General features: G+C 42.3%; 1 protein-coding gene across 3 annotated transcripts in view; it reads left to right on the forward strand.

The window, feature by feature from the left end:
• The first annotated feature begins 4,743 nt into the window (after nt 1-4,743).
• lrmda (leucine rich melanocyte differentiation associated) overlaps nt 4,744-26,859 on the forward strand; it is a 303,283-nt gene continuing 281,167 nt past the window's right edge. For 2 of the 3 annotated variants that reach the window (XR_010326978.1, XR_010326979.1), the window contains exon 1: nt 4,744-5,395. Coding sequence is in view for 1 of the 3 variants with exons in the window: in XM_064316805.1 (XP_064172875.1) it covers nt 5,163-5,395 (233 nt within the window). In the remaining 2 variants the exon portion in view is untranslated. The remainder of the gene's footprint in view (nt 5,396-26,859) is intronic. The other variant, XM_064316805.1, reaches the window with a different exon arrangement.

The raw sequence follows: 26,859 nt of genomic DNA on the forward strand, positions 1-26,859 counted from the left end.
CTCTCACTTGTTCTCGCATTATGACCCCCCCTAACCCTAACCCTAACCCTAACCCTAACCCCCGGAGCCTCTCTGGCTGTCTGGCTGGCCGCCCGCTGCCGATCCCACCGGTGCTGCGGGACGACACGGTGGCCTCTCATTGGTCGGTGAGACGCGGTCATCCCTTTGTGGACGGTGCCAGTGGTCTGATAGCAACGGCCAAGGCTCTCATGCACGTCTTGAGATCTGGAGAGGTCTCCTGCATGCCAACCTCGTGCCCCGTCTGACTCTGGCAGTGGAAACATGGGGGGTTTGAAGAGAAAAGAGCCACCGTACTATTGGGATCAGAACTCACAAACACAACAAAACTTTACCTGTTAATTTATATGGAATGAAATGTTCTCCACTGGGGAGATGTGACGATCAGGATTAAATTTGTTTGCAAAATTTAGTGAATATCTAACTGTTCACTGAGTATTATGAAAATCAGAAATAGTAGGAAATGTATGATTAAAACAAAAAAATGTGATTTTATATATATATATATATATATATATATATATATGAAAAGAGCGTAATAAAAGCATTCCTGTCAGCCAGATGAAGGGGCTTTACTGCTGCTGTATTACAGGGCACTGCTGAGCTGTGTGAAAATGCTATCTGCTTTGTTTTATAAGGCTTTAAATACAAGACTGAACATTTGGAGACCATTGCCATGCACCGTCTACTAGGGGTCTCAAACTCCGCTGTTTTTTCTGATTTTCTTTCAATTAGCAGCCAGTTTTGGTCTTAGAAACAAGGTGTAGACTCTTTAGCCAATTATGCACTTAAGCATTGGATCACTTCAAAAACCAGCAGACACAGCAGCCATCAAGGATTTGCGTGCGAGATCCTTGCTGTTTATACATCATCCAATGCTTCATAGTTCAGGTGCAATAGCAGGATAACTGTCATACCGTACATGCAGTGTGCTCTATCCTCCAGAGGGTGGCAGTGTTGTCAAAGCAATAGTGCTGCCTCCTTCAAATGCAGGCTAAAGCCTGCTGTGGTGTGGTGTTTACCTTCTGATTTAAAAAAAAAACACATATATTATTACCAAGACAAAATGTATACTCTGGGGAACGATGATAAAACAAATGAAGTCAAGGGACATAGATCCCTGAAAACATTTCAGAAATAAACCAACCTCAGCTAAAAATGTATCTTCCTTTTATTTGTCTTTTTCAATCATTTCTAGCTCAAAACATTTCGATTTTGTATTCATCTTTTAAATAGTATTTACCATATCTCCAATAGTAAGTTAGATATGGTCAGTACTTTATGGAGCCGAACATCAGTTCTGCAGTCTGAAGGGTCTGAACAGCGAAACCAATTATTCCTGAGTGATGCATTGTGAGAAGACTGATACTGCTTTCAGTTTTCATTGGGAAGGTCTTGATTTTTTCATTCAAGTGGCTGGTCTATGGTGTATCTGTTAAGACAGGGATGCTTTCTAAGGGATTTTACTAGTAGTGGTGGCTTGACAAAATGTGCTGCAGCCATGCTCTTTAAACTCTGCTCTGTGTGCACGGGCTGTTCTGCATGTAGCTTACACTAAGGAATAATTTAATAGTTTTCCTTTTAACTAAATATATGGCTGTGGGGAAAAAAATTAAGAATGTTCTTTGTTTTTTTGTAATCATACAACGTATGTACACCATAATATAATGTTCTAGCATATTCCCAGTGAGCAAAAAATTAGATGTCAAGGGGGTGGAAATGTAAGCTGAGAGACGTTCTGATATAAACATATTGTTACTCCATTTTGGCTCAGGTTTCACCCGGGGCTCAGGTTTTATAGCCAGGCTACATCCCAGCTGCCTGGAAAGCTTTCACTTTTCAACCTGAATGCCTCGACTGAGTTTCACCAGCTTTTGACCTCAAAAAACATCACTGGGTAGCAGCATAAACGCTGTGTAGCCTTTGTGTACTGAGGTTCTGCAGCTGTGCAGAATTAGGCTCCAGTGACGGGACACACTGAACGCCTTTCAAATCTCTGAGTTTTTTATCATTTCCTTTTTTTGCGATTCACTCTGTAAATAAATACAGGCCTGAATCTTTTATTTTCCTGAATCAGAAAAGCGACGCCTGTCCTCCGACTCCAGCAGGGTCACTCAAGGGCAATCCCGCCACCACGGAAACCTTCAACAGCAGAGCCGCCGACACCCTTCACAGGGGCCGCGAAACACGGAAATGTCACCTCTTCAAAAACAATTAGTGAGTGAACCTCTTCTGGGTCTGAATCCCACCTGTCTCCTGCCTGTTTAAGTCCTGTGGCTGGAGCAGCCATCCTCTGCTGCTGATTCCTCATTTCAATCGTCTCCCACACTTGAGATTTGGAGTCAGTCAAAGCTGTACATAATGTTTACACCTTGTCTGGAAATTCAGAGATTTTTGTCAGCGGTGTCCGAAAAGGGGGAATATCAAATTGTGTTTTATCTACTTAAAAGGGGGAAAAGCCTGTCTGACTGTTTCCCGGATTTCTCTGAAACATTCTGCTGCATGCTAATATGATACAACGTATTGGGTGCTTTTTGGCCAAACAAAATATATTCCATTTCATGATAAGCATATAGGATCATATTGTACTCAAGTCACTGCACATAATTACACTTTCTGACTTTACCAGTGTCTGAAACATTTAAAAATGATTAAACATGAAAAGAAGCTTGTCACCCCTGATGATCCATTAATATTATTTAATGTAAGGATTATACTGACTGCACTGGTCTACCTTTGAAAATGCTGGTGGACAGTCCAGTGTTTCTCCTAAATCCCTTGTGATTTGGCCTTTCACTTCATTTGAATATTACTGATATCATACACTTCACCCCATTTTTATAATGTGTCTTAATTTGTATGTGTATTATATACTAGAATGTATGTATACATGCATACACACCCGTGATTGCTGCACTTTCGGTAGTAATGATAATGTTGGACTATAAGTCGGATCAAATTGCTCTGGTGATTGGCCCCACTTAACTGCACTGATGCGCGGCCTTGAGTACACCCAGCCTTAGCTAGCAGGGGAGAGCCGTCTGTACAGGCCTTGCAGTGGGGGGGCACCAGTGTGCGCGGTCATACTGGCCTCATACTGGCCTTGCGGGGGGGGGCACCAGTGTGGCGGTCATACTGGCCTTGCGGGGGGGGGACCAGTGTGCGCAGTCATACAGGCCATGCGGGGCGGGGGGGGGGGACCAGTGTGCGCAGTCATACAGGCCATGCGGGGGGGGGGGACCAGTGTGCGTGGTCATACTGGCCTTGCGCGGGGTGGGGGGAACCAGTGTGCGTGGTCATACTGGCCATGCGGGGGGGGGGGACCAGTGTGCGTGGTCATACAGGCCATGCAGGGGGGGGACCAGTGTGCGTGGTCATACAGGCCATGCGGGGGGGGGACCAGTGTGCGTGGTCATACTGGCCTTGCGGTGGGGGGGCATCCGTTTTCACGGCCATGCGGTGGTAAGGTCCCTGGAGCAGGGAGGAGAGGGAACATCACCGCACGCTGAGTGTCATGATCCCAGACGCGAGCCGCATCTGAAGCTAATCCCATCGCCAAAGGGACACTTCACTCTCATCAGCCCCAGACACGAGCATAAGGTCAGGGGCAGCTTATGTGAGCACAACCGTATCAGGATCAGTGGCATGGATAATGTGCTCTCAGTGCATTCTAAAGGAGGCCCAGCCAGCTAATTGCATGTAAAACAAATACACAGCCTTTTTTTGGAAAGGCGTATTAGCTCAGTATTGTACAGGTGGCAGTGATGTGGATAATTGTTTTTCAGTGCATTTTATTGGAGGCCAAACCAGCTACCCAGATACCAAAAGAGACAATTCAGAATAATTCTGGATCTGTTGAGCAGGTGACGAAGCGCTTTCTCACTGAACTGACATGAGGCCACAGCCCACAGGTGTTCTGCCAGGTATCGGCAGCCTGGTAGCATTACCGCAGCAGTGGATGATGTAATATTCCCTTTGGATGATGTAATATTCCCTCTTATTGGTGTTGTTGCCTGTAAATAAAACAGCCACTGTCTTTTCATCTGGAGAACCCAACTAAGAGAAAGGCTGTAAACTGTGTGGAGGTCGTAAGAATGGCTGTTAACTCAGACTCTTCAGTGCCTCTTTCATATATGGGTGGATGGATACTGATTTCAGACGGGTGAAAATAGCCTAAATAAAAAAAAAATGAGTTTAATGTTGACTCGAGTAGCCCACTACATGTGCATTCAAATTTATTTGTTTTAATTCAGTACAGAATCACAATAATGTGCATTAAACATCACCTCATTGATTCATGTGTAACAGAAATTCTACGTAGCTAATGGATTGGGTAAACAAACCATTTCCCTCTGATACTGGAAATATTTGTTGAGGTTGTCAAGAAAACAACAGTGCTGTACACAGCCACAGGCACATACCCATTTGAACAGACAAATAAATACATTAATAAATCTGACTAGGATCACCATTTTCTGCAGAAAATGCTCCAAACATACTCTGCAATCTTAAATCATGAAATTCTGGAAGCAATTAATATACGTTTTAGAACAGGTCAAATCAGCTTTTCTCCGGCATAACCAGGCCCAAGCAGCTGAAGTATAAGCACAGGAGAGCCTCTCATGTCCCATGAAGACTGCAGTAGACTTTATTGATGCGGCCTCCGATTCAAAGATTTATTAATTTATTGATTTATTGATTTATCAGCCAACGGGAACAGCAAGGCAGGTGTTAACACCGTGAAAAACACTGCAAACGATAATGTAACACGCTAAAGAACGAGGCTGCATTTCCTTTGAAATGTACAATGCAGTGCAACGCATTCGCAATATAGCTGGAGGTTTAGTTTTTTTCCCGGCACTCCGTGAACACACTACAATGCGCGTCAAACATGATGAGCTGTGATATACACACCACAGGACAGTTTCTCACTTATTATTTGCAACGAGGCCCCGCAGTTATGTCTGAGTTCTCCCCGTGCGTTTGGGAGCTGGAGTCCCACTTTGAAAAGCATAGATTATCCTGGCATGAGCCGAGGTGGAATACCAGACGCGATTTTCTTTGATAGATCTTTGAGAAATCAAGACGATAAATATGTGCATGCTGCCCCATGAAAAATGCAGGCGCACGGGGGGTAAATAAAGATGACGGATCTGCGGGGTCGGAGCGGGGAAGCTGAATATCTCCTCAGCGCTAACCCCAGCCGCGCCCCCCTAGTCAACTTACGGTCGCTATTTCGGCTGAGTAATGGCCGACTGGTTTACCGGATACGCGCCCTCTGGGTGAAAGTCAGTCCCGTGGGGATGGCAGGAGCCCAGATTTCCCCCGCAGCCGCCATTTCAAGACAAACTTCCCGCGGTCGGTGGCTGGCGCACAGGTATTTCCCTTCGCCGGGCCTGCCCGAGGCACGCGCCTGTTTCACTCAAAACGCAAACACCAGACAAATATCTCAGTAATCCGAAGGTAATATGTTAGCCTGCATGTCGGGGGACCCTCGACTCTGATAAATACCGCCACTACACCCCGCTGTTTAGCGCATAAAACCCACCTTTCGTTTATCTCATTGCTTCAGTGTATTTGAAGGTAATGTGCTCCGTATTTTTTCGTAATCACACAGCCTAGAGGTTTAAGATGCGCTTCTGAAGGGAAATGGCGGCCTATGTGCTCTTATGAAAGCAATATATTACCGATCTTAAGCACGTAGCAGACTAGAAACGGGAGATAAACCCAAACTGCTGCGTTTGTCGTAACGTTTACTTAGTATACGTGCCAGTCTGGGGTTTGCATTTAGTTTTATGGTCTTAGTTACGGCAAAGAAATGTCATGTTCTGATGCTTCACGTCATTATTATTTGTACATGTCTGTTTTGTGTTTATTGTGCTGTATAACAATGTGTTCTCCGCTCTGAAACACCGTAGACCAGTTGGGATCTGTTGGTTTGGTATGCGCTGTACATTTAGAAATAACGTTTGTACCAAATGTAGCAAATACTGTTTGCTTATCTCCCAAAAGATAGACACAGGTACCCTTCAATTGCCTTTCAGTTTTTTGAAACTGTCTTCATTTTTTACCCTGGCCAGGGAAAGATTTGCTGACTAGATCATTGTTGAAGCTTAGTGCAAACAGAACAGTTGACTCAAGACAGTTCTTACATACTCTATGCTAGGAGAGCTCTGTGTTTTCCTGATTGACAAGGAAGGGAAAAAATCTATGAAAACAGCCTATTGACAAGAGCAAAGAAGTAACTAATGGGGTGTCTTCTCTATTCCTGACAATATTGCTTTTCGATTTAACTACACTTGGCACCAGTGCTTGATTTGTAAGATTTGTAGGAGATGGAATTTTAATGGTCTTGACAAAAATGCCTCCTCTGAGATCAGTAGGTATGCACTTCTGAAAGTTTCTGAATACACTATCCAGGTAAATTATTCCAGAAAATTCTCCTCCACGTTCAGTGTTCCTCCGTTAGGACACACTTCTGCACAATCTGTGTATCGAGAGAAAACTCTACATTTTGTGCCATGAGGAAATGTACGTAAAATACATATTTCACAGGATCACTGTATTTCAATAATTATTCAGTTCAAGATTTAATGAGAGGTAAGAAGAATCCCTGTATGTATGAGTGCTGGCAGGTGTGGTTGGGGTGTTGTTGTTGATTTTAGGGGGTAGCCTGTGCGGGGCGGGGTGCTGGGTGACACAGAAGCAGGCAGGTACAGGTACACGCTGTGGGGGTTATCAGCCAGGCGCCCAGTTGTTTTGTACAGGCCCTTACTGTATGTAAATATCCTGCTCTACATGTCGATGACCCGTAAAATACGACCTGTGGAAACAGCCCTGCAAAAGAGAGTGTGTAGACAGAGCGTATTTTTATCAGATTAAAACCCAAATGCGCCCATCACAAAAGTAGCCTTGCCTTGTCAAACGATGCCCTTTAAATTCACGTAGGTGCACAGGAACTCAGACTGGAGGACAGGTGTGATTAGTGTCAGACAGGAGGACAGGTGTGATTAGTGTCAGACAGGAGGACAGGTGTGATTAGTGTCAGACAGGAGGACAGGTGTGATTAGTGTCAGACAGGAGGACAGGTGTGATTAGTGTCAGACAGGAGGACAGGTGTGATTAGTGTCAGACTGGAGGACAGGTGTGATTAGTGTCAGACAGGAGGACAGGTGTGATTAGTGTCAGACAGGAGGACAGGTGTGATTAGTGCGGTGGTCCGTATGTATTTCTGATCTGTACCGTTGTGGCGTGTTTCTGTATTTTTGACCTTTGAACACAACGGGGCTCCACGCGCACAATCCTGGAGGCGGCTTCAATTATTAAACAGCCCCTCCAGAGCGCGCCGGGATCCTTTCAAGGTGCTGGTTGTTAGGCTGTCAGCTGCTCCCATTACCCGTCTCCAGGCCCGCCTGCGGAATCACACTCTCAGCGAGACGGACAGCTGATGTGACGGCATCAGCAAGAGCTGGCAGACTGTGGGGGGCTGACAGCCTGTCCTCCAGTCAAGCCTGCTGCTCGCTCCCAGCCAATCAGCAGCCTGACAGGGAGAGAATAAAGGAACCCACAAACGAACAGTAGGATCCCTGAATCAGGTCGGGCTGCTGCAGGATGAGTTTCTACTCCAGGCCTTGTGACGCACAGCAGTTGTTCATCCCCCATGATTTTTGTGGTCAGATTATGCGATGGGACAGTGTCCTTTTCAGAGTACCGATTACTTGAGCTGCCATCTTGCAGGGACACCGCCTGCCTCCGCTTCGATGTGTTTATGCTTATCAGTACGGTTGTATTGAAGCCTGTACAAATCACAGGCTCAGCTGATCCACGTCTGTCATGGAAGTCCATGCGCAAATACACTGCACTGAAGAGGATATACACAAACCGTGGAGCAAATCCTCTCTCCATACTTCAGAAAATTATGTTTAGCTGAAAGTGATCAGTGCCAAGGAGCACAGTAAAATGAGTTAATTTAACTCTTTCAGAGTACATATATACAGAGTCCATTAGGGGCCATATGTAATCTGTAAGAGTTGACTTAACACTGAGCATTTTACTGTGAGAATTTGGCTCACAGCTGCTTCAGGTTCATGGTAACACTTTTCAGATGCTGGCTGTGTAATACTCTATTGGTGTGTGATGTGGTACAGCACTGGATTCGAGCTGCAGTGCCGCTGAAATGTGAGGACATTGAGTAGGCTGGAAGCCTGTGGCGTGCTGAGATTCAGCCCTGCTTTCTTGGCGAGGACGAGCATTGGCTCCTCTGTGTAGCATTGCTGCTCCTCTGAATGATGTCACGCTCAGAGAATTTGCAAAAGCACCAAAAGAAAAAAAAAAAAAACATAATATCCAGTACGTTCTGGAATTTTCTCCAAAGGAAAAACGTTTTTATTAATATTGCATTACCTCATTTATTGCTCTGACATCCCTAACAAATAACTTCTTTTCATCCGGCTCACCAGCAGTGATGCCTCCCACACAAACCTTTACCTCAAATGAATTTATTCTGAAATAATAACTTGCTCTTAAATAGCTTATGAATTCATTAAAGCCTGGACTGCAGCTCTGCATCAACAGCATCGGGACTGTTTCCACAGACAAATATAATATTACTGTGTTAGAACTGTGTGTCTGTGTGTCTGTGTGTGTGTGTGTGTGTGTGTGTGTGTAATCCTCTGTGGTGTTGTTCACACTGTTTATCGCCTCAATGGACACTCTTAACCCAGGCAAACTTTCCATTTATACATCTGGATATTTACTGAAGCAATTGGTGTAAAGTGGTTTTGCTGAAAAGGGTCAAAGGTGGAAGCTGATTTGAAGTGGATTCACACATTATTCTAGCTTGTGGTGTTCAGGTCCAGCCCTGTCAGGGTACTGAACACCCTCTGGAGAGGAGGCAAGGTCAGGGGTGTCCAGGCTTATCCTGAAAAGGGCCAGTGTGGATGCAGATTTGTTTTAGCTCAGCAATACACCTAATTCAACTAACTAATCATTTTGTGCAATCAGGGCTGGAGTGAAAACTGGTGTTCGCATTGGCCCTTATCGGATAAGATTGGACACCTTTGGTCGAGATCGGTGATTTTCAAACTCGTTCCTGGGAATCCTTGTGTGTGCTGATTTCTGTTCAAACCACCACTGCAATCCCATAGTTTTAACAAACTGTTCGTTTGTCTTGCATACACTTTTCCTGTTTAGAGGATTATTTACCCTCATTAGCCACATTATGGCAGAAATAGCTATGCATGCCATGAATAATTAAAGTTCCATATTCACATAGTGCTAGATTGCAAGTAATTAAATGAAGACATTATTTTTTTAAACTGATCAAGTGAGGTGAATGAACTGGCTCCTAATTGCTTTTCAAATGACAATGAGCCAAACCTGAATTTGAATATAATTTTCTGTCTTTGAATTCTTCATTTTCAAACAAATATCTAGTTTTAGTGGTCATGTGTCCACACTTTCACCAATTAGGAGCCGGTTGATTCACCTCAGTCTAAAAAAAATATTCATCAGTTAAAAAATGACCTCTCCATGTAATCTTTTGCAATATACCGCAGTGTGAATAATGGGCTTATTTATGGCATGCGTAGCTATTTCTGACATAATGCATGTCATGTTTATGATGGTAAATAATTCCTCAAAACAGGAAAAGTGTAATTAAGACAAACAGACAGCTTGTTAAAATGATGGGATTGCAGCTGTGGTTTGAATAAATACCAGCATACACATGGGTCTCCAGCACCGAGTTTGAAAAGCACGGCTCTAGATGGTCTGACTGGCCTTTTATCATTGGAGTTTGATCAGTATGCAGATTTGAGATGTAACAAGGAAAAGCATTAAGCATTTTTACTGTTCTGATCAATATGAAAGCTGTTAATCAAACTCTCTAAGAGGTGCTCAACAATGACTTGTTTTATCTTTGGCTTCACATTTATATGATGATATATTACATTACATTACAGGCATTTAGCAGACGCTCTTATCCAGAGCGACTTACACAACTTTTTACATAGCATTTTTACATTGTATCCATTTATACAGCTGGATATATATACTGAAGCAATGCAGGTTAAGTACCTTGCTCAAGGGTACAACGGCAGTGTCCTTACTCGGGACTCGAACCTGCGACCTTTCGGTTACAAGCCCAGTTCCTTACCCATTGTGCCACACTCCGTCCTATATAAAACTGCCAGGGGTGTGCAGGTGAAGTGTTACAGTACATTTATTAATCAGCCAAGCCAGGGAGACTCAGGGACACCATGTCCTCATAACGGTGTAAAAGTCACTTCTGGATCAGAAAGGGGCATGTTCTGCTGGCAGCCACTACTGCTGAGGTCCCAGCGCCTGCTTACCCTTCACCCCCCCCCCCCCCCCACCCCCAGTGGCCTGTACCTTTAGTTACAGAGACCTGAGCACTTAACCAGCATCAAGAGACCTGCAGTTTAACCTGCAATGCCCCGCCCTCTGAAGGCTGGTAAGGGTTTTGTCAAACAATCATTTTTGAATAGACTAATTATTTGTATTCTGTGCAGATTAGCATATTTCACAGCACTTAAAGTAGGATGTGCATTACAGAAAAGCAGGAACAAATACATGAAATGCCCTGCCATGGAAGACAGAGCTCCCTTCACAGGTCTTGGAAAAATAACTAATTAAAAAGAATAAGATTAAATGATTTTTAAAGCTGGCGCTTAATATTGTCAGAAACTGGGAACAAATTGACAGGAAACGGAATAGTGTCTCAGGAAAAGGGGTAAAATTAAAAACGAGCAGTGATATACAATGATCCTTAGCCCATATGATTACGGGGGAATGGGAAAATGATTCTGTTTATTCTTCAGAAGTCCCCGAGTGCTGGACTCCGGCAGTGAATCACGGCAGGGGCAGCTTGCAGTAAAGCTTGAGCAAAGACTGCAGGCAGCAAGCAAGCCTGCATATAAATCTTTTTTCAGAGATTTAGGCATGTGTGTTTCACAATCAGAGGAAAAATGTGTAATGGTACAGCTTAACTGATCACAGCTTTAATTATTTTTGACATTATTGCTCCCATTATTGCATACTTTTGCATGATTTAGTTTGTAGCATCAGAGCAGTGGTCAAGAGGACGGTTTACTGCTTGAAATTGAATATTTCATTACTGCACCGTGAACAGTTCTGTTTTATTTGTACCAGTAGGACTGAAATGCTCCAGTGGCAGCTCACCGCTTTAGTCCACAGTTTAATGCATAATGTTCATAACTGCTTTTATGTGTGTTAGCTGATACCATAATTGCATACTCTTTTTAAAGTACTCTACTTGTATTTGAGAAATACATTTAACTGCCTGCAAAGACACTGCCAAAACCCCCATGGGTCACTTCAGTAATATTTGTCAGTTATCAGATCATAATTGTAATTTTTTTGCCCTTAGCTTTGTGCTGTATTTGCTTTTTGCTGGGTCAGTAACTCTTCCTGTAATTCTGCTCTGTGTGTTCAGAAAGTGTTCATTTAAATCATTGTCGTATGTCTAATTTTCCCGTTTAGCTAATAAAGGACATAAATGATTCATTGCAGCCATATACATAACTCATAATTAAATCACTTGCTGATGGAGTGGAATGCATTAATTGTGAGGATGTGTGTGCTGCCATTAATACACTAATTTATTTCTTTAGTTTTTAGTGACATATTGCTCGCTTCACTGTAATCAGCTGCTGCATTTAGTCACTAACTCGCAGTAACACGTTGCTGCAAATTATCCGTACAATTTGATGGCGCAGTAGCTTAGCGAGGGGGGGAATATGCGTGTGCCTTAAAAACTTAGAGGAAATCCGATTTGTTGGAGTTGTCACATTTACTAAGAAAATAATTATTGTAAACACTCTTAAGGCTGCAGCTAATGCATTCCAGAGCTGCAGCTGTTCCTGGCCTAACAGAACTACTTTACAGTCTGTCTGGAGCCACGTGGATTGTGTACTTGTTTTGTAGAAGAATTGACACGCATATCCGCCTGGATTACTCAAATCACTGCACAGGTCTGAGATTTTGTCTTTTTGCACTTTATTCTGGCCTGACATTTTGCTCCTCTTACTATTCAGCGTTGAACCTGTATTCATAAAACCATCTCCGACGCTCAGCGCTGAGCCTGTATTCATAAAACAATCTCTGACACTCAGCGCTGAGCCTGTATTCATAAACCATCTCCGATGCTTGTGAAAAATGTTTTTTTCTGAGGATATTCATTTTCTGAAGTTTTGGCTTAGGGAGTGCAAGAGAAAAACAGATATTTTGGTCAGTTCAGCCTTGCATGCATATTTCTTTCCAGTTGCATAAGAACAGCGCCATGAAGCTACCATAAACTTGCTGATTTGTTAATGACTGAGTTATGTGCTACCTAAATTACAAGCGTATTTACAACCATAATGGCCAGCTGTCAAACTCAACTGATATTTTTGTTATTTTTTGCTATTTTATTTGACTAGCAAACTAATCAACAATAGATGACCTTGAGCTAGCTTGCAAGCTTGAAAAAGGTAATGGCTGATATGTTTTGTAATGTTCTGAAGCAAAAGTTGAATAAAGGATTTCTGTTGTTGATGGTTTTGATGGTTCACTGAAAGTAGTTTTAAAAATGTATTTTAAAGTATTGATGATATACCAGACTGTGCTGTTGCCAGACACCAACCTAGTTCATTCAGAATGTCGCATTTAGTGTTTAAAACCAGGGCAGAAAAACAACTCCGATCCCCAAACATGAAGGTGCAGATTTTCTTCTGCAGCCCTTTTAGAGTATGAGATATCATGGAAGGACATTGTTCCATTACATGTTCTATATGTTTACAACTGAGATTTTTCAAACAAAAAATAAATCTTTATATTACTGTTTAACCAAATATGAAGAACGATCTTTGCAGTGATACTGCATTTCTGCAACTCTAATGCAAGGAAAGCATTTTCTTCTGGCTTGATTTATTGTCTTCTTTTTTATTGTAGAGAATGTGTGTTTTTCTTGCTATCTGAGTGGAGCCTAGCGGCTAAAGACAAACGAGGGTAGCCATTTTAATGGGCTGTGTTAGTAACGGCTCTTTAGCATTCATGAGAATCTGCTGCTATCTATTGATTCGGCATCACCCAATTTCGGAGTGACTTACGCCTCCCCTAATTCCCATTACCGGGAGCACTGTACCCTTATCAGGGGAAACAATAAGCCAGTTGTCAGTGGAAGCAGGAAATATGAGGAAGCATCTGGCGGAGCACAGGAAGTCACGACTCTCTGGTGGAAAAACTCTGGCTCGCTCTTCCTCCTGACCCCCGTCTCTCGCGCAGGAGAGGGAACCTGTGTGACCGTTAAGCTAAATCCGATCAGTTGGCAGATAAATCAGAGCATTGAATCTCACCCATTTCATAAGGCGGAGTGTGGAACAGAAGCCAGCTCCCTGACCATAAACCTGTCACAGAGAAATGTCTCTGCAGCGATGGCATCCGACCCCCCCACTTCCCCCCCCTGCCCGTGATGGCTGCTATCTACCTTCTCTGCTATGTCTCTCTCTACTCTTTTAGACAAAGGGTAATAAAGCTATAAATTCTATGTCCCGCAGAAGGTATGGACGTTCTGTCTTAGAACCGCTGTTAAAACTGCCATAAACCACATTCAGAGTCATAGATAAAGATTTACAGTTATTTAACATCCTGCTTGTCCCCTAAATCAGTGTGATAAGAGAATTAAGTGATGGCTATTGGTTCTTTGTCCTTAGTCTATTGATTTTTCTCCTGGAAGGATGTGGTATGATATATTTATCGAGTTCCATATTAGATTCAACTTTACAGCACGGAATGGGCACCTTTTTTGGAAACAAAAACATGTCTAAATAAATACACACATGTAATGTGTGCATGTGTGTGAAAGCATATACTTATTCTCCATCCTTTAATGTGTAAATGTGCTTTATTTGATGTTTTGTTTAAGACTGCTTTGTTTTTTCACAATTGGTGCATTTAAAGCAGAAGAAAGCCCTGAGAGGATCTGTGGGTGGCATGGAGCTCTGGGGTGATTAATCCACTGTGCAGTAGCGTGTGTGCAGAAGCGAGTGTGCAGTAGCGTGTGTGCAGAAGCAAGTGTGCAGTAGCGTGTGTGCAGTAGGGAGTGTGCAGTAGTGTGTGCAGGAGTGTGAAGTGCTGTCGCGAGTCGGCTGCAGGCTGCTGTGTCACTGAACCTACCACCCACGCGGCTGCACTGTGTGCCAGTAGCTAACTGAACCTACCTAACCACACGCCCAGGCTGCACTAGTGTGCCCACAGTATGGCCTTCATACTGAACACCTACCTAACCACACAGCCAGGCTGCACTAGTGTGCCCACAGTATGGCCTTCATACTGAACACCTACCTAACCGCACGCCCAGGCTCTCTCCTCTCTGGATTCCTGCTCACAGTTCCCTTCCAGTGCTAATGGCCACTGTGGCGTCAGCAGGGATGAAGTTATCAGTGAGAATAAGACTGGATGTTTTTGTCCAGAAGTAGATGAGTAGCCTCCTTTACTGGAAATGTTGGGGGAAAAATGTTTTTGAAACCAAAAATTTCTTCCAAATGAGCAATTTCTTCTGGTGAAATTTCTTATTTGATATACATATGTGTATGTATGTGTGTGTCCTGTGGAATGTGGTTTAGACAGCCTGCATATGTGTGTGTGTCCTGTAGAATGTGGTTTAGACAGCCTTCATATGTGTGTGTGTATGTCCTGATGATGGTGTTTTAGTGCAGAAAGTAGAAAAGCTCATGTTGAGTCCATAGGAGTTGGTGGCATGTTGTGGTTTGGTCTTTGTTGAGTACGGTTCACGCAGAAAGGAGCCAAGGGCATTGTGTGAAGTCCACCCCATCACCTCATTATTAGTGTCTTACAGTTGGTCTCTTAGCAAAAACTCCAAGCTTATCGTACAATCATATTTACTTATGATTTGGAGCCAGCTTTATAATGAATTAGTTCACTCAGGCATTGAATATAAAATGTGTGTGTGTGTATATATATATATATATATATATATATATATATAATCTTTATTGTATGCAAAATCCAGCTGCAGTTAAATATAAGTCTCCCTCCAGTGGGGGAGAAGCTTAGTGTTACACACATTAACTCTGCTGTTGCTACCTGCTGGTTGGCTGCTCTCACACATGTGACCTGCAGCCTAATGAACAGAGAGGTTTTCACACATTGTGTACACTGTCATAATCTCAGGCCTTCTGTGAGAATGCAGATATATTGCACTGCAGAATCGGGCATATATCTACGGCCACATCGTGAGGAGCCACTGGAATGTCCTTGGAATGAACTGTGATCTCATTGGTCTTCATCCATGTCACTCATGTTGAAAGACATACTGAGTGCAAAAGGTCATAGTAGAGGAACAAGATTTCCCCAGGGTGAGGCCTTCTGTGTGAATACTATATCTTGATACAGTTCAATGCAGGAGTATTGGGACAGTGAGACACTTTTAGTTATTTTGGCTCTGTGCTCCAGCACATTGGATTTGAAATGACAGAATGAATATGAGCTTAAAGTGCAGACTGTCAATGCCCCAGAAATGTATGTATTCCATTACTTTTTCATTGAACTGTGTGTTTTTTGTGATTGTGTTTGAGCCGAACCTGCTGAGGAAATCCGAACCAGCTCTCTCAAAACGAATTAATGATGTGTGGTCGGATTGCTGTGTTTTAATGGAATAGAATTATGTACAGAACAAGTTCTCTACTCTAATGGTACTACTGACAGGAGAAAAACACTGCTAAAGTGAATTAGCAAGTGTGCTTGCAGTCTGAGACTTCAAAGGCTAGATGATAGTAAAATGTGAATTTAGCTGCTAATAACTAAATCATGTTAAAAATGTATCTGAAATTGAAATCACTTTATTGTAGCACTAAGAGGAAGACACAGTCTGCTAAACAGTGTACACATCTATAGCAGATATAACTTGCAATAAAGGTAGATGATGGCAAAAAAATACCACCTTGAGCAATCATATTAGAATCAATATGAAATATTCCCTCTATGCTGATGTTCCTCTGTACTTCCATTTATATAGAAATATGCTCACCACGCATGTGGAAGTTCCAGGGAAAGACTGATCTGGCCCTTTTTGATAGTGTTAAACGAGGAAAAGTAGTCTTAGCACGTGAAAGTTTATCTCACGTGGCTGTTTTTTTATTTTTATAGAGCTTTTCTTCTATGGACAATAGCATTTCCATTTTTCCTGAATTGTGATTTTTTGTGAATGGTATTTAAAGTGATCTAATTTTCTTGTACGTCACTTGGAGCAAATGCAAATCCTACAATTTTTTTCCTGAAGGAAATGAACACACAGGCCATGTGGCGTTCCTGGGAATGAACACACACAGGCCATGTTTTAATATGTTTTTTAAACTAGAGTTACAGTGGGGCGGTTTGGTTGGAAAGCTCACCAGCGACATCTGTTGGTTAAAACGTGAACGCACTATAGGAAAACAGCAGGTCTGTTCTTTACCCTCATTGTGTATAGAGTGATGTTCAACACTTGATGCTTCCAACTATCACAAGCTAACGGTACCTAGCAAGGCACCATTTCTTTAGTAGGCTAACTAACCTCGTTACAAACTGTGTTATCACTTCATCTCGTCGGTAAGTACATTCTTTTTATATTAACTTAAACAGTGTGTAGGTAACGTTAAACTAGTAGCATGAATGTAACGTTCGATACATTGTGACATTACATGATGTATTAATCGCCATCTAAATAACGCATTTATTATTATTATTTATTGGTAAAAACATTTACTTTGTATCCAGGGAGATAGCCAACTACTTGCACGTTACATGACATGTGTAGCCATTTCGTAATATGATCGCATTTCAGGCTAGAAAATGACCCGTTAATCCAGAGAAATTGCTGAGTAGTCTTAGAATCTTTATCGCAACAGAATGTATCAAGGCTGGCAGCACGGATCAAATTTGTTGTGACAACTGCCGTCCAAAACAAACACCTGAGAGAGGCTGCCTGCGTGCGTGCCTCCCCCAAGGCGTTACGTCATTGTTTTGCAATGGGCAGCTGTCATAAAAACATGCTGGCTTCGATAAGCGGAATCGATAAGCACGGAGCCATACGATTCCAATGAATAGGACAACTTGGAACCGGTTCGCGATCCCCATGCCTATTTAAATGTGCCCAGCATTCCAAGGCTTTGTTGTAAGATTCAGTAGCCAATCACGACTTGAATACAAGTTTTTTGTGGAGTGCAAAAACTTTGATATTATTTATCTTAATTTCTTTTGTTGTTGTTGAAATGTGCCCAGCATTCCAAGGCTGTAAGAATCAGTAGCCAATCAGGACTTTTTTCAAGTTTTTTGTAGAGTGCAAAAACTTTGATATTATTTATTTTAATTTAATTTAATGTCTTTTGTTGTTGTTTAAAACACTGTAAATATATGTTGATCTTTTTAAATGTGTGTTGAATAAATTACTTATTTATAACAACATTCACATTACGTAGTTATATTTTCAAATCTTCAGTCAGCTTTTAGCACTGACTTAATGTAGGGCCCTATGGAATCTGTTATGGCTTTTTTAAATTCTCAATTCCGCGATTCCGTCTGTGATTCTGTTATCACAGAAACTATAGGGCCCTACCTTAATGCTGCCATCAGTCTGTCGCAGGCCCGTGCCGGGTCCCCATCAAAAAAGACACTTGGCCACTGGCCCGCGCCGGGCCGCCGGCCCCCGTCAAAAGATACTTGCCACCGGGCCTAACAACTTTTCTGGGGGAAACCCTGCTGTATTGTTACAGTGAGAAAAAATATGGCTCTTCAATTTACATCTATCCATCCATTATCTTTATCCGCTTATCCTGGGCAGGGTAGCTCTTCAATTTCTTCTTACATAAATTACTGCCACAAGCTAAAAAGCATCTGAAACCACTTCCCTAAATTATTGTCAATAAATAATAATGAATCACTTATGAAATTGAGGATCTGTTGATTTACAGAGCGAGGCTGATTTGCTCCAGGGTGTATTTCCATACGAGCTGGGGGAGGATGTGGTAGAGTCACCAAGCTGTTCATCATTAGACACTCTGGTTAACCGTTATATCGAGAAGCAAGAGCATAGGTTTCCATTTCATTAGCAGTTCTGGTTCACCGATCCTGTTGTTGGTTTTCAGGAAATGTCTCCTGTTCCTTTAAAATGACATGTAAATCAAGACATTTGTATGCTATTGTATTTTACTATTTATGAACTGTGTTGTATGTGTGTGCAGGATGTACATGAGGTCAGGGTTTCTAAGTGCTTTTAATGTTCACCCTGCATTATTTGGCAATATGAGCAAGTGACAGATTCCACGCAAATTATTTTGACATGACAATAAAGAATGTAAACTATGATCTTTTTCTCATGACAGAGAATAATAACAGAAATACTAAAAAAATGAGTATTAAAAATGGAACTGTCAGTGTTTTCACAGCATGCATGTGCACATTGTTTCAGCTGAACTATTATTGACCGCATGGTGACCTTTAACCTTTACTCTGGTTTTCATCTGAAGCAGGGTGGGCTAGGAAGCTTGCATCCCTTTCAGAATTTCATGCCAATTTAAGCTCTTCATTTCTTAAGTGATTTATGTGATCTGACATTATAGCTGAATTGTCATGAATGACAGCTGAAGACCTTGTGTTCCTCTGTGAAACATGTACCTAACCTATGAGTGAACCAGTGTTGATGTATAAAGCAAATTAGCTCATTGAGCCTATATATTCAGTAGAAATACAAAAGCAGGCAAGCTGCCACTTACAGGTTATCATTCCAACCAGACTATCAGCCTCTTGAGTTTAACAAGCTATTCATTTTAAATGAATAGCTTGTTAAAATTTTAAATATGACCCATATTCATATCCCAGGACTTGGTGAAATTAATGGGGTCATAATTTTAAAAGTGTGGATGCATGGTCTCTGAAACTAAACTAAACTATTTCTGGAAAATGAAGATTGTAAAGACAAAGCAAAAGGCTAGGAGACAAGCTTATTTTAAAAAAAGATGGAAAATATTAAACGCATGTTTTCTTATTTGTTCAGAAATGTCATAAAGACGTGCGCAGTGAAATGCCTGGACTGCTGGAAAAGTCCTAATGTAAAGTGAGTCCACTTTTTTGAGTCTCTCTGGTAATAAGCGACTGCAGCCACTTTCAGGAGGTCAGTGAAATATGATTAGACATTGAGCTGTAATCCGGTTATTTTAAAGATCTCTATTGAAGCACTTGACCTTCAATAAGAGTTTAAAATAGCTCCAAGTTGTGTCATGTGCCTTTTATTTTTTCATTGATGGCTATGTATGAGACGGACAGGGCTGGATCCACCAATTATAAAAGGAAATTAGACTGATTTAATCTGGTCCAAAGGACTCACAAAGTCTATTAACCACAAATTCATCAACAGGGACAATGCGGTCAAACTACTTGCACTCAGTCCACTACAGAAACTTCTGAGCGATATTTAGGCCTATGTCATAAAGCCACAACCAAAGATTAATTAACAGCAAAAATGGAATTGCGCCAGATTTAATTGTTGCTGCACCACTCAATCTACCGTTTGTCTTGGGCTGGAGGAATAATTCTAGCGGTGGGTGACATTCCCGGGGAATGCTAACGCTAAGAGTCATGAGCACAAAGTTTGTGTTTCTGTGACAGGTTTGGATGGGTTCCACAAATGTGTAAAAACAGAACATGTGAGTTACTGACTGCTGAACACAGGACCCGTGTCCAGCCCGTGTGTTATCCTCGGTGGAAAAAAGAAAAGCGTAGTGTCTGACATAGATGCGTGTTTGCTGTGTGTACGTATGCTAAATGATCAGCACGTTAAAATTACTTCCGAATGCTTCTTTGTCTTCAGAAGCATCTGGGTTTTCCCCAGTATGTTCAAAAAAGACCCAGTGAAAGCATTTGATTTCACTTACCACCCATTTGTAGGGGCGACATAGCTCAGGAGGTAAGACCGATTGTCTGGCAGTCGGAGGGTTGCCGGTTCAAACCCCGCCCTGGGCATGTCGAAGTGTCCTTGAGCAAGACACCGAACCCCTAACTGCTCTGGCGAATGAGAGGCATCAATTGTAAAGCGCTTTGGATAAAAGCGCTATATAAATGCAGTCCATTTACCAGTCCATTTAAACTCTGGAAGTAATTTGCGTAGTGTGCTAAGTACATTAATTTGGCATCCAGAAAATTCTAAATTAGACTGTCCACACATAAGAGTTGCATCAGGAGAACAGACCTTAATTCACTAGTGGCCAAACATTTAATTTAAAGCACAATATTCAAGCTCTTAAATACATAAGAATAGAAACTGCAGCTTTGAAGAAGAAGGGAAATATTATAAACTCTTAAAAAGGAAGTATTTTGGGTGCAAACCCCTGTGGCCCCAACAGGAGTGAATGATCAGTTTGAGCTTGTAGCATTTTATATTGACCAATATGTAGAATGCCATATTGAATGGATAAACTAATTACTTGTCAGTCTAACCAGAATTATTTTTTAACATTTGTATTGCTTTTTATGTAAACACATTTATTCAGTGAGGATGACCTTTTTACAAATTTACAAATAATGAGTTTCCCCTTCTATTTATAAACACAGGAAATCTTTTTTTTTTTTAAATGCATTCATGCATTAAAAAAATCATAGCAGAACATTCTAGTGTTGCCATCTAATGGAGAGTGAGTGATTAAATTTGATTTAAAAAACACCCCCCTCCTCCTGGGACTGCCCAACATTTCATTGCCCTCTTGTGGCTCACACAGAGATATCCACTTCCTGTCAAATCCCTACACAGATCTAGATCAGCAATTTTTGAAATCCCACAGTTGATTTTTCCTCTAAAAAAATCTTTGACTGCTGGAGTCTGGATAATTTAGAAGGTCCCAATTAATTCATTACTCATAATTATCAGAGTCTATAGATTTAACACAATTTAAAAAAATTTCAAAACAGCCCTGGTGAGGTTATTAACATTGGCTTTATACTGTACATAGTATATAAGTTTTCTGAATCGTGTATTTTTCACACTTTGAGAACATGCCCTGTGAAAGATCTGTGAACATCAACATAATTGAAGATTGAAAATGTGCATCTGGGTCCATTAAATTGTGAACTTGAAAACCATTATTTAGTAAAATGCAGGTGGTAGACACAGCTCAGCTGTGGAGTCATTCCACATAGGCCTCCATGGACTGTGGCCAAGAGCCACATGTGGAGTTCTAGGAGGTGGAAAGCTTGTTCTTTCAGTAACAGGGAAGCCATACAAGCCATACAGCCATACTGTGGCTCCCCCTATGGGCTGTGGATCCCCCTATTGGCTGTGCACAGAGCCCTATATCCTCTCCTTCAAGCTGTATGAGACAACTTGGGGATTTATAGGCAGCTGGCTTGAGGCTGATTAAGGTGCTGCTTGTAAAATGTAATTTGGCATGCGCAACGGTTTTACTCCTGCTCTCCCTGTCAGACAAGTGCAATACATCAGTATTGGGAGAAGGCGGTGATATACCGCTGGGTCTGGAGAAGGTGGGGGAGATACTGCTGGGTTGCTGGGTCTGGAGAAGGTGGTGAGATACTGCTGGGTCTGGAGAAGGTGGTGAGATACCGCTGGGTCTGGAGAAGGTGGTGAGATACTGCTGGGTCGCTGGGTCTGGAGAAGGTGGTGAGATACTGCTGGGTCGCTGGGTCTGGAGAAGGTGGTGAGATACCGCTGGGTCTGGAGAAGGTGGGGAGATACTGCTGGCTCTGGAGGGTTTTTGTTCTGAGAGACAGTGGTTTTCTCTGGCTGGCTCTGGGTAGTTCAGACAGGAAGCCCTGTGTTTGGAGTCTTGGTGGGAGAGAAGCCGGCAGCAGTTAGCATTTCCTGTCCCTCCATGTCATTGTCCCTGTATGGGCAACACTTGACATCATGTTACAGTTTTATACACTGCAGGTCTTTTTTCATGTATGGTCAACAGTAACTAATCCATCCTGTGTAAGAATACAAATGTTCTACAGTATGAAAATGGGCCCCCTGTATTTTAGGCATTCAGTTATTTTAATCTGAAAACAGCCCCGGGTGGGGTCCGGGCTGGGGCTGGGGGTGTAGGGGTGGGGGGGTGTCGGTGGGGGTGGGGGTGAGAGTGGGGGGGATGGGGTGGTTGGTTCAGTGATGGCCTTATTTTTCACATGCATTTCAACGTCCTTACTTACAAACGAGGCTCCAGTTTCCTGTTTCTGCTGGAGGAATTGTGACCTTTCTTATCTCTGCAGCTGTCCATCAAAATAACATGCTGCTTCTCCAGTGTCTTCTAGAAGAAGAGGCTTTACCTTGTCAAGGAAGGTGACCTCAGGGACCCTTCCCAAAAAATTTGCAGGACTGCACATGATTTCTCTGTTTGTTCACCAACCTGTCACTTGCCTTCTGGAAGGAGTTGTCACAGGCCTGTCCAATGAAATGACTTGACTAACAAGCATCAGAATGATGGTGCGTCTCTTTTTGTTTTAAAGTCTCAGGTGTTGCTCTGACAGAGTGAGTGTTATTCATATACCAGAACTCTAGCCTCCATTTTTGAGTCTTAATTGACTCTGTGGTGAAACCTCTGCTGTAAGCAAGAGTGGAGCCCATTTCAGGTCTGCCCCGAGGCCTACTGCATTTCAGACACATTTTAGCCCTGCTCCGAAGCCTGCTGCATTTCAGACACATTTTAGCCCTGCTCCGAGGCCTGCTGCATTTCAGACACATTTTAGCCCTGCTCCGAGGCCTGCTGCATTTCAGACACATTTTAGCCCTGCTCCGAGGCCTGCTGCATTTCAGACACATTACACACATGAACTGAGGCGTACTGTATACCCTTCAGTAGCCTGCTCCCATCCTTTGAATACTAAGTGAATCCATTCTCCAGAGCTGCACCTGTGAATGTCCGCCATGAAACTGATAATTACACCTCCCTTTAAGAGCGTTGTCAAGGATGTTCATGCAGTAGTGGATAAACAATGGCTTTCACCCGTGGCACATCAAGCGTACATATGCCTTCAGTGTGAGGGTATAAATGTGGGTCTGCAGGCCCAAAGCCTCCTGCTTCCTCCAGGGTACACAAGTCATGCTGCCCCTTATTAAATCACTGAGCCGCGTAACAATAACCCAGCGTACATATGATAATACGCGGGCTTAAAATGTGCCGCTCACTTGGCTGTGAGGGAACGGAAAAAACGTACGACCGCAGGAGCGAAAGCACCCCGGCGGGATCGATAAAGCGCGCTGGCTTTCTGAATTTCAGTCGCCATCTCGCTGATCAGTTAACAACAGGAAGGTTTTACGCGCTCGGGAAATGCACATGGAGATTACACCCAAATTAGGAGCTGAACAATAATTTAAACGCGTAACGCTAACATGGCTGTTTATCAGGATTTATTCAGAACTCTGAATATCAAACGACCGAACGACATCGCCGGGCCCGGTCGCCGCGATCTCGGGGCCCGTCCAGGAGAAGCGTAAATTGATGAATCGGATCCGACTCGCTCGCGCACACCGTCGTCCAGTGACGGAGTGGAAATTTGCGAAACGACAGCAACAAAAAATCAAACGTGGATAAATGACAGCGGACGGGTGGGCAGACGGGGCCCAAACCGCGGCAGTAAGTCGCGGCGCCGGCCGCCTCCTCGTCTCGGGGAACGGGGTAATTTGCTGGATCGCTTCCCCCCGCGGCTTTCGGCGAGGCCTGATAATCACACACATTCTGTGTGCTGGGGGGCCATAAATATCCGTCCCTGTTCCCTCTCCCCGCCGTTCCTCCATCAGGCTGGCGCGGGACGAGCGCGTATATCACATTAGTGCCCCGAATGTTTACCGGGATAATGCCAGGGAACAGGACGCCGGTGAAATACCGCTCTGCAGCATTCCTTAAATGAAAACTCCTCCGGACCCCGCACTCTCCAGCTTGCTTTACCCCTCTTTAGCGGGCGGACATTTTGTGTCCTCTCTGATCCCTCTGATCATAGTGAAATGGTGACAGCAGCTTTAGACCATTCTCATATACGCTATCTATATATATTTACTCTATAGCTATTAAAATAAAGTATGATGAAGCCGCTTGTCCTTCAGCAGACATTTGTGATATGAAAGGGTAATGTTCAATGAAGTTTGACATTACAATCAGTAGAACAACCATTTTAATGCCAACACAGATTAGACTATGCTTCAAGCCAGTATAGTTAAATATGTTTTATTCCTGTTTACAGCAGAAGGTTAAATTATTTCAAAAGTAATTCTAATAATTTGATGTTTACATTAAATAAAAACAAAAAATACAGTGCTTGTTTTAAAGTGACCCTAAAATCAATGAAAGTAAAATCCTGGCTCTGGCCAATATGCTGGCTTGTGAGTAAGAAAATGCAAAATCATAACTGAACATTAACATTTCCTTGATAATGGCAGCTGTTTTTCATTGCTTGTAAACAAATCTAGATTAAAAATGAGCTTGTGTATGTGCATACTTAAAGGTATTTCAGAAAATGTTGCAGAATGTGCATTGCTGTCAAATGAATTGGTACTTAATGCTTTGCAAAGAAAAACTAAATGTGAAGTATCCTTGTTTTTTTTATTAGGTTTTGGTTTCTCCTTAATCAGGGAGAGCAGAAAAGGTTCCATTCTTTGGAGACAATCTAAATTTTAAACTATTGATTTCATAATATAATGATTCCTTTTGTCCAAAATGTTTTTACATACCATGAGTGATACTGTCATCTGCATTAATTATGTTTATTATATTTTCCAATTGGAAGTATAATACTGTGGTGAATTTACAAATGTTGTGTAAAAAAAACAACAGTAATTGCAATTCATTAAAAACTTAATGCAAGTTGGCCTATGTTTTTTAGTTGTCCATGACCATGAAATGTGCTTTTGTACATCGCTTTGGATAAAAGCATCTGCCAAATAAATGTAATGTAATGCCTAATCTATGAATGCTGATGTTCACATTGCATAATGCGCCCAAAAGTGTTGAGAAATGAAAGGAAAACGATGTTTTGATCCCATGGCGATTCAGCTGGATGAAAGTTCATTTATCCAGCAAAAATACACAATTAACTGAAACAAATACACCATGTAGAAACCTGTGTGTTCTCCCGTTGTCACGTTAGCACGTTAGCCATGCTTTCAAAACCATCCCCAACTTTAAAGCTTGGGTTGAACGAATGGAAAGAGTCTGTGGAAAGGAGGAAAGAAATGGAAGCTCTTGTTGGGGCTGTAATCAATTTTTCTCAAGTAGGGTTCATTAGCGGTGCTTATCATAAAATAATTTGTTCAGATTACTGCATATAATTAACTCCACCAGACACTCCACCAAAGGACTGATTTTTTTTCCTCTACAGAGATCAGCCTCTTGATTCATTGAGGTGAGAATATTTACAGTGAATACCTGAACAGTGAAATATATTTCTGAGGCGTACACTTTTTGTTCAGCAGTGTCTCTTCAGTGTGTGGAGGTATCCAGGTTTAGGGAAGTGTAGTTGCTTGCCATTTCCATCCTTTAAAAAACAATTGTAATACTCAGTACAGAATATGTATAAAAAATATAAAAATGCTGACACCTACTCTCCCAACCTTAGTGTGGCTCGTGTCTGTGAAGCATTAGCTCTCTAAAGCTAGGCCCATATCCTGTTATTTACATACAGAAACACCTACAGCAGGGCTGCCCTACCCTAACCCTGTATTTACATACAGAAACACCTACAGCAGGGCTGCCCTACCCTAACCCTGTATTTACATACAGAAACACCTACAGTGTTTCGCCACTGACCATGCCACTAACCACAACATTAACCACGCCACTATTCACGGATTTGTATCTGGACTGGCTGACAGGGAATTCAATGAAATCCACATTATTCCGTATCTTCCTGCACATTAAAGACAGTTATATTATTGGATTTCTACTGACACGTTCATTGTGTGTGTATTATTCATACAATCATTAGGAGCAATTATCCACTGCTTTCTTTCACTTAGAAAACTGTGCTTTTCAAAATGAGGGATCTCAGAGTAATCCTATGACTCCATGGACGTATGGTTTTTAGAATATTAAAGTCGCGGTCGCTAACGATGCACCTCTTCTAGCTCTCCTGAAGTACGCTCTGTGGCTTGTAATGTCTGAAATAGTCGGAGGCTTGTAGGCATGTGCATGAGCGTCGTGCAAGTGGAGGCTTTGGAATGATTAGTATTAGTCTTTATATGACAAATGCCTTGACTACTCCTACCTATTGTGATTTCAGAATTTTGTATGTAGTGCTATTTATTTCATTCCATTTAAATGCTTTAATGTATCCCCTTAATTATGTTTGGGACACCATAATCATATAAGCACTTGCATTATTCACAAAGGTGCTGTATACAGTACAGAGGTCTAGTTATAATACCCAGCATCATTTCTGTAGCAATGAGTTGGTAAACAGAAAGATTTTAAGAATATCCTTTTTTAAAGATGTTTAGAGTGTATCCTTTGTGTATGTGAGTAACTTGGCTTTTTACACTGAAAACAATATCGCCAGTGTAGACACAACACACATCTGTGCTGCTGCCATTAGTGAAACATATTTGACAGGTAGTATATTTAGGGTTGCCAGATGTCCGGGTTTGTCTGTATTGTCCGGTTTTCAAATAATTTGCACAGGTCTGATTTGTGGTCCTGACCAGACAGTGTGATGTAATTTAACGGTATTCTGTAATGAATTCTCGTGTTGATGACTTCCCGGTGTTCCTACCTTGGTTCCGAGGGCGACCTCCCCCGCTCTGAAAGCTCCCAACCTCATTAGCAGTCACGCTTCCCGCTGAGGATG

Source organism: Anguilla rostrata, chromosome 18, assembly GCF_018555375.3.
Source record: "Anguilla rostrata isolate EN2019 chromosome 18, ASM1855537v3, whole genome shotgun sequence".
In the NCBI taxonomy this organism is placed as follows: Eukaryota; Metazoa; Chordata; class Actinopteri; order Anguilliformes; family Anguillidae; genus Anguilla; species Anguilla rostrata.